At 41.6% G+C, this 13,610-nt stretch overlaps 1 protein-coding gene across 3 annotated transcripts in view; it reads left to right on the plus strand.

Moving 5' to 3' along the window:
• Snd1 (staphylococcal nuclease and tudor domain containing 1) overlaps positions 1 to 13,610 on the plus strand; it is a 399,105-nt gene that overhangs the window by 138,595 nt on the left and 246,900 nt on the right. For all 3 annotated transcript variants that reach the window (NM_022694.2, XM_087659177.1, XM_087659178.1), the window contains 1 exon segment: positions 3,177 to 3,266. In NM_022694.2, the coding sequence (NP_073185.2) occupies positions 3,177 to 3,266 (90 nt within the window).

The raw sequence follows: 13,610 nt of genomic DNA on the forward strand, positions 1-13,610 counted from the left end.
AGAATACATTCCATACCTCAATTGCCTCTTCGAGATTTCAAAGACTTTTATGTACCTGGTAATTTGGAAGAATTGCTTTTATTTTGTGGCTTCTTTGGGACTTCTAATATCTCTCTTGTAAGATGTTTGTAGATGTCAATAGCTCCTAGCTCCGAAGGGTTAGAGTAACAAGATCACTGTTTGCCTTGTGCTTTGTGTTCTTCCGAGCTTCCTGAGAGACATATAATCAGACTGTGAATTTGCCCTATTGTCATTTGGGTGTTTGCTGGTGCACTGTTTCCTCACTTTCCCTCTTTTGAGGGGATTTTACATCAGTCCATCCCAGAAAGACTAACTTCAAATAGTATTCTTGTTTACGTAACCATTTGCCACACATATGTATGTATCACCCTGTGGCCTTCTTTGGGATGCTTCTGGAGATATACGCCTTGCCTTCCATTTTCAGTTGTAGAGTTTCAGTCAACTGTCATTTTCTAATTGCCATGTGGAAGAGTTTCAGGGTACGTAGATCAGGCTGGGAAATCAGGTGTTGTGACATGGCGTAAAGCTGTGCCTGGTAAGCATCGTTGTTCTGTTCAATTAATTTAAACCTTTTTGTTCACTCAGGCTTCTGTAATCACACTGATACTTTTGGTAAATAGATTTTTTCCTCTTGCTTGGTGAGTGTGAATCCATTGGTTCTTTTTATTCCTGGCGGCTGATTCTGATAACCATTGATTTTGTCTTTATTAAAAATCCTGTTGGAACTAGATGTAGTTCACTAGGGCTTTCCTGGCATGTGCCAGGCTTTTGTTTTAAGTCTCCTTACTGAGAAACAAAGCAGAATCCTGCCATTACTGGTAAGTAAAATCTGTCAGAAAGTCTCCTGTGCCACCAGGTACTCTTACCAGGATGTTTCTGGTAACTCTTTGGTGGCAAACATTGATTCCCCACAGATTGTCTTGGCAAACCAGTAAGTTTACTGGAGTTACAAGAGTAGGTGGGGTTCTTTACAGGGCATGATTGCTCAAAGGTCACTACACTGTGTAGAAGCCCACCCTAGCATGAGTGATTACAGATAGAAGCTGGGTCCCACACCTCTGCATTATACAGGTTACTTGATAGGTGTGGAGGGGGGTTGGAAGGTGGGGCGTCTCCGGTCTAGGAATTGTTTATGATTTCTTTAACCTCAAGAAGGGGTTTGAGCTTTGTTAAATTCAGTTCCTGTAACTTACAAGGATTGTTTACTTCTACATAACATCATCTTAATTTGTGGTTCCTTGATTACACCTAGTTTCCAAGACATTTATAAAATATCTACAATACATCTTTTTGTAATACACAGCATTTTTGTTGACTGGACACTCCCACTATACTCCAGTTTTTCTTCTCTTGTTTTGTAGTATTCTCATGTTTAGGGTCATACGCAAACATACACAGAGGTCTTGATGTCTCAGGACTTTGTTCTGACCTTGGACACCCATGCTCTTTCTGCTTTGTGTAGTAGATTCCTACGTGTGATCTGTGAAAAGATGTGCCTTCTCTTCCTGGGAGAGTCCTGGAACAGTAATTCCTCTTTTCAGTTTCCCAGAGGACATAAATGACCCTGAGATGATGAATGTGAAGCTCAGAATCCCTTGTTACTCAAAGAATTGTTTACTTTCTCATAAGAGATCCTCTTGGTCATAGCACTGAATTGAAATGTCTTATTATGTGTTCAATACATCAAAGCTCAGTCAGCGTATGAGAGGAAACACCTACTTCATTTCTCTCTTCCTTAATATTGACTTCAGGATGAGTTTTGAATGTAGCATTATAATGATGAAGGTTCCTTACTTGAAAGCTGTTTAAGAGAAAAAATAAATTACAAATACCTTCCCTAAGTATTACACAGATTAGACAGAGTCATATCACTTTGTCAGATACAAAATATATGGACTAAATTAGGACTAAATTAGCCAGCCATGGGAGATGGAAATCACTGGATTACATATATGATAGGAAGTTGTTTCTGCTTTTCTCCTCCATATACTTTTTTCCCAGATACTATATGGGTCTTGGAGACCCTTAATTCTATACATGCATTCATGTTCTTCTAGCATACTTAATCAGGGTATATATTAATAGCAAGGTATTATAGAGTTACTGGACAAAAGAAATTTGTTGCTTTGGAACTTAAGCCTCGTGTTCAATACATCAAAGCTCAGTCAGCGTATGAGAGGAAACACCTACTTCATTTCTCTCTTCCTTAATATTGGGTAGTCATAGCAGACTACCCAAACACTCTCTTAAGAAATCAGGTTGGACTCTCTGGATGTGCTCTCTTAAGAACATTCCTCATGTTTTCACACCCGACAAAGGCAGGCAGCTCTGGACTTCTTAGTCCTGTCATCCTGACTCAGGGTTGGATTTCTACCCATTTATAATGCCTTTTTCCAAAATATTCTCATAGCTCTTAAGTTCTATCCATTCCTACTCCTGTCTCCTTCCTCAAGACTTACTTATTATCTGCAGAGGACTGGGGTTTAGAGCAACCATAGAGGGGAAGTCTAGGGTACATACGACAGTGAGCCAACTAGTGGATATTGAAATATATTCCTTTCTGTCTCTTGTTCTGTTTTTTTTTTTTTTTTTTTCTAATTCTAGTTTTCACACTAGTTATTTTCCCTGTCCTGCAAATACATTAAATACTATATGTCAGTGAAATTTACTGGGTGAAACTTTTCTTCCTTTCTGTTTCTCTGAATTCTTGTACATTAGTTTGTATTTATTCAAAACTGCTTTGTGTTGCTCCTTTGTATTGAGGATCTCAGTTGTTACTATGTTAGGTTTTGTCCTGTGTCTAGGATGTATGCATATTAGGTAACCTGTATAGATAGTTAATAGTTGGTAAGTGCTCAATTGAGGTTTTGATATTAGATATATTGTGTGTGGGGGAGTGCGCATGTGTCCATGTGTCCATTGGGTTTCCAGTGAATACTGAATTTCTTCCATATTGCTTGTTTCCAACTTAGGTCACTCCTTTTGAGCCTGTGACTTGAGAAAAAGGTCTTCTCCCAATAAAGCATTTCAACCAACTATTTAGTAACCAGTATAAGGATCTAGTACTTGGTTAACATTTGTGATGCTTCTGTGTGGTGCAGTAGTGCCTATGTTAATGTTTTCATTCCTAATAGTATATTCTACTTTGCTTGCAGGATAAGAATAAGAAGCTCCGGCCCCTGTATGACATCCCCTACATGTTTGAGGCCCGGGAATTCCTTCGCAAAAAGCTCATTGGGAAGAAGGTAAATAACTAGCATCCATTAGCACATGTTTGGACTGAGGCAGGTGCTTTAGAAGCCATGGTTTTTAACTGGGTCTTTACTAGGCCTTCTAGCAGTAGATGACAATTACTTGGATATGAAGAGAGGCAAGTGGTACCCCTTAGGCGAGGTTTAAAATTGGGGCTCTGACCACAGTTTGATTGTCAGTGTTTTCACGGCAGGTTCCAGGCTCAGTTCCAGTTTTCGTAACTGCATATTGCCCCATGCTGTATTCAGTTGGCTCTCCTGTTCTCTCTAGCCACCTCCATTATAAGTTCAGAGCCATGAAAGGTAGAACTGGGGGAAAGTTGATGACTACGGGAGAGGGAAGTTGGATTCCCCTCTGTTAAGGAAATGCATGTACATGGGCGCTACCTCCCAGTAGCCTCTGTTTCAGCTACTGGAACAATAGGGACTTTACCTGGAAATCATTGTGTGAAGACTGCTTGCTGCTAGGTGTGTCGACTTTGCAGTCTATGGACTCAGAGACCTAGAGTGTGTGTCTTAAGATTATTATTTATGGCAATATGCTACAAGGGTTATGAATGATGAACTATTAAACATACCTTTATTTTTTCTGACGTCTTATTCCAAAGTCCAAAACCATTTGTGATCTAGGTAGATGCTCAAAGAACGAAATGCAGTGCTCCTGCAATGGCAGCAAAGGCAGCCGGCTTGGGAAAGAACTGGGAAGCTTGCTATAGTGTGGGATTCAAGAACGTTCACATTCTGAGTTGATTTTTTTATATGGCAGTATCTTGCAAATCCTCTAGTACTTCAGAACAGCACAGTCGTTTTTGGTGTGGTCTTAAATATTCAACCCATGTTATTTGCTCCTCCCCTACACTGATGGTGTTTTGACAGGTTTACTCTCTCCTTTGGTGTGCAATGCACACATTCCTACCCACAGTCAGGATGAAGTGTTTCAATCAAGCAGTGTAGCAAAACTCTCCTGAGCTCTTGCCTCCACCTCCCAGGTTTTGGCATTACAAACATGTGCTCTCATACCAAAGAACCTGTAGCTTTTGAATAAATGTCAAAATAATGTATTATAAATATAGACACTTGTCTGTGCATGGTGTCTCAAGCCTGCAATCCTAGCATTTGAGATGATGAGGCAGGGAAGTAAAAAACTCAAGACCAGCTTCAGCTACATAGCAAGGTCAAGGTCAGCCCAGTCTACATCTTACGGAAACAAACTAGGTAAGTAGATTTGTTATGTATCATAGTAAGTAGCACAGTAAGTCATAGCAAGGCACTTTGAAGATGGATGTAAAGTGAAATGGCTAATTTTCAAGTTTTAAAAAAAAGGAAGCCAGACTGGATTCCCTAAAATGAGTATTAAATCTGCTCAGGTTCCTTCAGAGAATAGGCTCATTTGTCACTGTATAAAACTTGACAGAGTGCTGTACTCATTCATGAAGTGTAGTGCCAGTGATGGCTTTAAGTCTCTTTCAATTTCCTGATCCCTGTTATCTGATGTAATGTCTAACATCTCTATCTTACCCACTTATATCATATCATTCACTTACTGGCTCATAAACAGTTGCATAGAGACAACCAAGATGTTCCGTGGATTTCAAAGGAACCCACACAGGAACCCAGCAAAATGACAGCACATGTTTGGTTTGTGTGGCAGGGTCTGTGCCTATATTATGGCACTCGCTAGTCTCCTGAGTATGAGCCTGCTGTGTTTGTGTTTCATCCCTGGACGCATAGATCACAGCTTATTGCAGCTGCTGCTGAATAGTCCTGAGGGGCTAGCCAGGGCTATGCTCTCTAGGACTGTATGCCAGGACACTGTAAAGTCCTCTATCATAGGACTAAAGGACTGACCTCAAGTGTCAGATTTGATGTCAATTCTTAAGCAATTAGGTGCCTTCTTAGTGGGAGAAGCCTCATTTACTGGTTCCTGTGCAACAGAGTTGATTAGATTCTGTTTGTGCTGATACCAAGCTTTGTCCCCCACAGTGACATTGTGTAAATGATGAATACTTTATCCTCTCATAGAGAGCTGGGTGCATCTCATCTCTGCTGGGCTGGAGCATTCCTGACGCAAACCACTTTTCCTGACTCACCACCTGAAACCACTTGCCTGTCTTCTAGGCCTGTCAGTTACAGCAGTCAGCACCCATGAGCTCTGCTGTCTGGGAGCAGGCAGGGCAGTGGCTGCCTCGGAGGTGGCTAGCACATCATTGCACATTTCTGCCAATTCCCTTCAGACCTCTGCAGCACGGCACATGGTGATTAGGAGCTTCCGTGAGGAGCATGTGTGCCTGTGTGCATGAAAGCTGATTAGGGCAGCCTGTCACAGGTTAAGGAAGATATGGCGATACAGTCCTCTTCCCTGCCTCCTTCCCAGAGAGTCAGCACTAATGGCATCTTTAAGAGATGTCTAGAATGTGGAGAATTAAGATGGAAGGTAAAACCCTGAAGTGTTTTATTGGTTTTGATGGCCCCTCTTCCATTGTGAACATCTACATTGATTTAAATCCATTCACATAGGTTTCCCTCTGGATGTGGGCCACGCAGCTGCAGTAAGGCTACTTCTCCCAGGACTGGCTTTCATTATTTGTACACTAGGGTTGTATTCGCCTCTCCTTTCCCAGAGCAGTGCTACAAAAAAAAGGTGATAAAGTCTTTCACGTTGGTCCAGATGTCAGGAAGGTGCAAGGTTTGGTTTGCTTAATAAGAGTTATTTTTGTCTCGAATCTGGTGGATCCCTGCCCTTTTAGATTGATTTCTGGCTTTCATGTCATGAGAAATGAATTGCTATACAACTGGTTGGTATCTGTCATGACTACATTGTTTTTCTGTGTGTTTTGTTGTTGCGTCTATTGACTTTGGTTGATGTGCTGACTGCTGAGCTGGGGATCAGGATGTTAGCTTGGAGAATGCTTGTGTCACCGCCTCCTCCCCTTGCCCTGTTCATCACTTGCCTTCCCCCCACTACTAACTAACGAATATTCATGATAAATACCTTTCCTGCTGATTTCTTCAAAGGCTTATCATGAAATAGAAATGATGATAATTCTAGCTGTCTGCTTGTCTGTCTGTCTGTTTCTTTAAAGCTTTCCTGGATGATATCCTCCAGGTCTAAGATGATGACTTCTTAAAGGAGTCATTATAGCTACCTACTACTACTAGCAGAAACTGCTCTCCCTTTGTCTCTGTTTCTCTCTCTCCCCTCCCTCCTTCCCTGTCTGCCTGTCTGCCTGCCAGCCTGTCTGCCTGCCTGTCTGTCTGTTTGTATAGCCCCTTTCCACCTTTCTCCTTGAAGAACAGCTTATATAAGATAGGAGAGTGCACATCTCAATCATTTGTTTTCGGCAGGTAAAATAACTGGTCTTCATTGGGAGTTTCCTTAGAGTATATAATGCTGGGTTCCAGTATTTTCTCTCTTGTCACCCAGCATTTACGAGTGACATGAATCATTCCTACAACTCTTGTCCCTTAATTGCAGAATTCCATCACCATGGGAACCATTGTGTTCAAAGTTGGAACTTGTTTGAATAATTGAGGGTCAAAATGGTGGAGGAGCTAGAACTGCAAGGAGCCTGAGCTCACGACACACACTGGCTGGCAGTAGTTGCTCTTTGCAGGCTTTCAGCAGCAGAGGCCTCGTTTCTTTTAATAAATCTGTGGATGAGACTCATTTGTAAACTAACGGGTGACTTTGTTTCATTTTTATGCCATTGAAATTTGTTCTGTGAATTAACTTAGCTCTTCAAATTAAGCTTCTTTTTTCTGGATTCTTAAGGACATTTTAGAATTATGGGGATATAAATCCTTCATTGAGGGTTATTTCATTTCCAGATTGTTCTTTAAGTTGTTGCATTCTTTTAAGAATCCACTTTTCCAGGACTACAGACATGGCTCAGTGGTTAAGAGCACTGACTACTCCTAAGGAGGTCTGGAGTTCAATTCCCAGCAACCACATAGTGGCTCACAACCCTCTGTAATGGGATCTGTTGCCCTCTTCTGCTATGTCCGAAGACAGTGAAAGTGAACTCATACATAAAATAAGAAATAAAATCTTTTAAAAAGAATCTTCTTTTCCAAAGCTTGTACTTTTGGGGTGCAAAGCTGGAAAAGTCTCTCTGTATGCCCACTCAGGCATACCCATAATTGATCTATTGCCTTGTATTAGACATGTTGGCGGTTCTTGCCTAGTTATCTGGGAATTAATTATCTTTTTGTGTCAGTCCTTTGTCAGTGCAACAGAATTTCTAATATAAATAACTTAAAGAGAAAAGCAGTATATTTTGACTCATTACTTCAGAGGTTCCATCCATGATCAGGTCTAGAGATGATTCAAACTATTTTGCAAGGATACTCCCAAGTTAAATGCAAAGACTATGGCACATTATAATATTCCCGAGGAAGTATTAGCAAAGACAGCACTGCACGTACTTAAATTAGACCCACTTCTTTTTTCCATGTATTTGTAGCCCATGATTGGTTGAATCTGTAATTGTGGTCTGAACTTTCCTTTGTCTTCATTGCATTCTCTTGTGCAGCGAGCATTGCACTTGCAGCTTTGACTCTTGTAGACATTTCTTCCTTAATTCTTTAAATTCTTGAAAATGTCATTTGTGTTTGCTGAATTATTTGGAAATCTGGTACCTACAGAGGCCTAAGAGCATATCAGATTGATAACCTGACACCAGAGTGACAGCCATTAGGGAGCTTGCACATTGCTGAGACTTGAACCTGGGTCCTTGCCCGGAGCATCCTGCAGTATCCTTGCTTCCTTTTCCTGTCTCTCTTTCCATGTAAAGCTCAGGAATAGGCCCTCATCTGTGCCCTTCACACCATGCTCTGCTTTTGCCTAATGATCTTGCCTTCCATTGCTCTGTGGCCCTGCTTCCATTGTGTCAGCTGATGTGCTTCTGGATACTTCCTCAGAGCGAGTTAGCTCTCCACAGCCTGTCTCCTGGCTCCCAGCAGCTCTCTAGTCTGAAATGCATCCTGTTCCCTTCCCACCTCAGGATTTTCTTTCACTTTGTGCAGCCTTCTTATTTGCTTCCTTTCCCCTTTCTGTTTATTGCTGTTTGCCATTTTAAGATATGGGTTAAATTTGACTTTAAGAAAATCTTTCTTGGCTTTTCCCCATTTCCTGTAATTTACTATGCACACGTTTCATAGTTTACAGGAATGTAATTGGGAAACTACGTGTAAATAGCTATCTCTCTTACTAAATTTACTTTATTATGTTCATTAAGGCATACCATCTTAGTGTATGATAGAGTTGGGGTACACCATAGGTGCTCAGTCAATTTTTATTAAGACAGTTAACTTCAAAGGCACTGAGTTCAATTCGTAAAGATAAGTGTGTACCCAACATAAGAACATAGAAGAGGGGAAGTTGAAGTCACTCACTTGACCAGCTTAAGCCAATGTGCTTAGCCAAGATGGCACCCCTTTCAGTAAGCCCAGAGACATCTAGATATAGCTAGTGCAGTCCGTAGTTATGTCTGGGTACTTGTGTGTGAGCGAGGCTGACCACCTGCTTGTTCTTACCCTCCTTCCTCCTACTGGTTAAATATTTAAAATATCTAAGCAGGTTTTATGAACTTTCATTTCCTCATTTTGTGACTAGTTTTGTATGACTTTCACTTCATTCTGCCTTTTAAAAGCATTTCATGTATGACCTAGGTTTTCTGCTTGTTTGTTGACTGTTATGGTATTTTTTTGTTGTTGTTTGTTTTGAGATAAAGTCTCACCATGCAGCCCTGGCTGGACTCACACTGGTTATCAGACAGGCTGTTCTTGAGCTCACGTTCATTAGCCTCCAAACCGCTATACTTAAAGGCATATATAACCCTTTTTGTTCATGTTTATTTTTACTGGTTACAGCCACTGTTAGTTGAGCTTTCTTTTCATAGTAGGCATTGAATTCTTAAGGTTGTCTTTGCATGTTTTATTTTTACCTACATCCTGAAAAGTATATATATAAAATGGTCCCATTTTTACAAGTAAAATCCCTGAAAACAATAAAAATTACTTTACTGTCCTTTTTCACTTTAATTGTTATATTCAAGTAAAGACCCATCTAGAAGAATCTGATTCCCAGAGTCAATGAGCCGTTGTACTTTGGGATAGTGTCAACTTCTATGTATAACATGCCTTTTCCATGCTCCAAGAAGTTGATTGTTCGGCTGCCCCGTTCCAGCCTACAGCTTTGAAGAAGTAGCGACAGCACCATGTATCTGCCTTCCGAGTGCTCGCAGCCCCCCAGACATCATCTCATCAGTCTCAGATGTCCCTGTCTGGGCGCCTTCTGTTCTTCATAGAACACAGTCATATTACATACTTTTCACCATCCCACAGGCAAGAAGCGGAAGCAACATGGTCAGGATGGTGGTTAAGTTGTATTTCTCCTTCTCACTCCTTCTTTGGCATAGCAGCAGCAGAGTGAAGAGGGACAGATATAGTCACCACCACCACCACCATCACCCCCGACACACACACACACACACACACACACACACACACACCCACACACACACACACACACACACCCACACACACACACCCCACCACCACCACCACCACCACCATCACCCCCGAGACACACACACACACACACACACACACACACACACACACACACCACCACCACCACCACCACCACCACCAACCACCAAACCCACCTTGGCCCACAGGGGTGAGGGCTGTAGATGCTTGTTCACTGAGCAGGAACAGATGTCTGAAGGCACCAGAGGTTGTATTCTTGAGAGGCGCTATTTTTCATTCAGCCAGAGTAAGTTCCTCAAAGGCAGAGAGTTTTCCTGAGAAAAGGCCTCCGCCTCTCTGGCTGGTTGTTGAGAGTGTTACTCAGGTAGCTGTGCTGACTGTGAAGCAGGCCCAGCCAGCAGGGTGGAATTCTTGTTTATGCCTTTGATGTGTCTTAGTTTGGGTTTTAAAAACATTTCTTTTGTCATTTCCACATTTTCCACTTCATGTTACTTTGATTCATTCACACTATGGGAAAGTCCTTTATATTAATGATCAGAACAGGCTCTAAAGTTTCAAATGCATTGTGATTTAAATTGACAGGTTTATATGATGTGGCTGTCCTTGGCTTCCAGTGCCAGCTGTTACCATCAGTGTGGCTGTAAATATTTGAACAAGTGACTGGAGATACTCTCTCTAAATGAGGAGGGGCTTTGAATGACATAACTTTAGATGTGTCTTTGTCTAGCAGGAGATTCTCTGTTGAGCGTGAGGGGATTAGGCCAGTATACATTGGACACCAAAGCCTATTGTAGATGTGCTTCACCTTGTAGTTTACAGCAGTGAACCTGTTTGTCCCTGAAGCCAATCACCCCCCTGTTTGGTGACAGATGGTTAGCAAAAATGGCCGTGGAGTTGCCTGTTTCTGGAAGCTGGGCAAGGTGGCTTTCTTCCCATTGCTACCTAAATGCTCTTTATATTAATGAGCTCTTGTTTTCTTCTTTGGTCTGCAGATTGTGCAAAGAACCCCGTTGTCTGGGGAGCATCAGTGTGTGGAGCTGAGTACACAGCTCTTTGGCGTAGTCTCTTATTTGTGTGATTTATATTATAATATCCTCTTCAAAAGCATCTCTAAGTTAAATTAAGAAACTAGAATTTTCAACTACAGTCCTGGAAATTTCTGTGTGCTCACCTGTGGGAAATGATGTATTATCTATGAGAATCCTCAAGATGCTCCCATCTCTCACTGATACTTTTGTGTTACTCTGGTTATTATTAAAAACTTTCTTTATTGGATTCCCAGGGTGCTCACAGTTTTCTGGTGGAAGTTCTTACCTTTGCAGTGTGGTTTGCAGTGGTCTTTTCCCAAGCTGTCCTCTTCCAGTCTGTAATGTTAGGTTTCTGGAATGTTGTCCTAGGAGCTGGAACTTTCCACACTTACTTTCTGCAAACTGAGGTTTTATTTTGGGGGAGATTTGTGCTGAATCAGCTCAGCTGTGCTTGGGGGTAGGGAGAGCACAGGCCCTCCCCCATTTTAAAAATAACCGTTATGTGCCAAAACTCCTGTAAAATGTGCTGAGTTGCAGATCCCCCAACTTCCTATACCTCTGGGTTTACAGAGAATAGGCCCTTTGGAGCTCAAGTTCGATGACAGTGTACAGAACATCTTGTGCTGTTAAAGGGTGTAAGGCAGGACTCGGGCCAGATTAGGGGAAGAAACCTGCCTGTCTTTTCTCTCCACAGTTTCATTTGCTGTAACTGACTCTGCAGGGATATTGATGTGTTTACTATTTTTTGTAAAGAAGAAGTTCATATTGTTAACAGAACACATTCAGAGATAGTGAGCCTCATTTTAGAACACCGACTTTCTGAAGCCTCCTTTGATTGTGCTCGGGTGATTGTGCTCGCCACTGCCGTGACGCTACAGTGTCAATAATCCATACATGTGTCAGGATAGAATGTAAAAGTATCTGTTGGTTTTGAGGATAAAATCTGTTGATTCCTTCTATGTGTCATAGAAGTGATCCTTTAGTGCTATGTCTATATAATACAATTATACATTTGTACATTTGAAAATCTGAATAGCGGTTTTTGCTTTTTACTATAACAAATTATTTAATTTCTAGCTAGGATAGCCTCGTTTACTTTTATTCCTATGGCACATACTTAGGTGTGCCTAAAACAGAGCATTACATCCCAGGCAGGTGGCCAGCTTGGACAAGTGTTGGTGTTCTCCTCTCCCCGCTCTTCTGTGTGTCTGTATCAGTGTAAATGGAGGTTAGAGCTCAAGTAATATTATTCAGTAGATTCTTGACTATTTTAGAAATATAGACTCTTCCTGAACCTGGAACTTACACATTGGGATAGATTGGCTGGCCCACAAATCCCAGAGATCTTTGTCTCCACCTGTCTAGCACTGAGATTTACAGGTGCACACTACTGAACCCAGCTTTTTATCTGAGAATTGAAGCTCTGAAATCAAAACCCTTTTACTGAGCGAGCCTATTCTGATATTCAATGATGTTTGCATAGTGGAGTTGAGTATCCCCATCTATCTGCTGTCTTAGCATGTGATCTGATAACAAATAGCATCTTTTGCAGATATAGTTGAGTACATTTAAGTGAAATCATACTGTGGTAAGTGGGTTTCATCATAGGAAGGAGGTGACTGTATGACAGTGGAGGTGGAGAGCAGAGTTGGTGTGAGACCTGGGGAGGGCAGTGGTTGCTTACAGCCTCTAGAAACTTGAGGACCCAAGGAAGGATACTCCTGTGGGACTTCCTGTGGGGATAATGACTGCTTATGCCTTGACACCAGCTTAAAGCTCCAGACTGAGGGGGAGTGCATTTCTGTTGTTCTCGGCCTGTCCTGTTACAGCAGCTCTGGGAACTAAGACAGACGGAACTATGTTTGCTTCTCGTGTCTGGTCATCTCCCTGTTGGCTGATGTCTGGTTTCTTGATATTTACTTCAATAATGAGATTGTTTCTCACCATAATTCATGGAGTAGAGTCTGGTCCTCTGCTAGCATGGTTTATTCCTATAATTTGTACTAGTGCTTTGTCATCCTTCTAGATAGCAAGCCTAGCCTTCCTCCAAACCAGGGACAGTTGAAGAACAATCCACAGACTTCCCCACATTTGTCAGTAGGCTCAACCTACCTCCCTTTAAAGGATGAGTGCGGGCATCCACCACAGGAGGCTACGTTGTCTTGTGGCCATCTCTGTCACAAGGCTTTCCTCCTTGATCATCAGCAGCATTTGAAATAGGACACCCTGGGGGAAATCATTATTGGTTAGTACTTTGCCAGTATTTTATATACTTATTGTGAGCCTTATATGAACTCTAGCTTTTCCTTTTGTTCCCATTGGATGTCAGAGTTTTGTCTTTGATTGCCTCTTTGTCAGCATGTGTGACTGTCTGTCTGTCTGTCTGTCACCTTGCTTTCTCACCTCTTCTGGCTTGGTAGATGGGCTGGAATGAGTCCAGCTGTGCTGATGAGCATATAATATTCTGAAAATAATAGCTGGTCATGTATACTCTGGTTAGCCAGTTACAAAACAGCATAATGAGATCAATTTACTGTTACTGTACAGCTGATACTCCAAAGCTTACCTCAGACATTGGGGACAGAGCCTTACATGCACCTCCTCGTGAGCTAATACTTTAAAAGAGGACAACACAGATGCTGCTTTCCTTCTTTGAGGTGAAATAAAAATAAATACGACATCTATTAAAACTTTCCCATAACCTAACTGGGATAAGATGACCTCAACATGTGCAAATTGAATGAGGGCCAATTTGAATAACAGGTTAGATAACAGAAAAGTGGGTCTTGGCAGTATTTGATAAATATTAATGTGAATT

This window comes from Rattus norvegicus, chromosome 4 (assembly GCF_021556685.1).
Source record: "Rattus norvegicus strain SHRSP/BbbUtx chromosome 4, alternate assembly SHRSP_T2T, whole genome shotgun sequence".
Classification (NCBI taxonomy): Eukaryota; Metazoa; Chordata; class Mammalia; order Rodentia; family Muridae; genus Rattus; species Rattus norvegicus.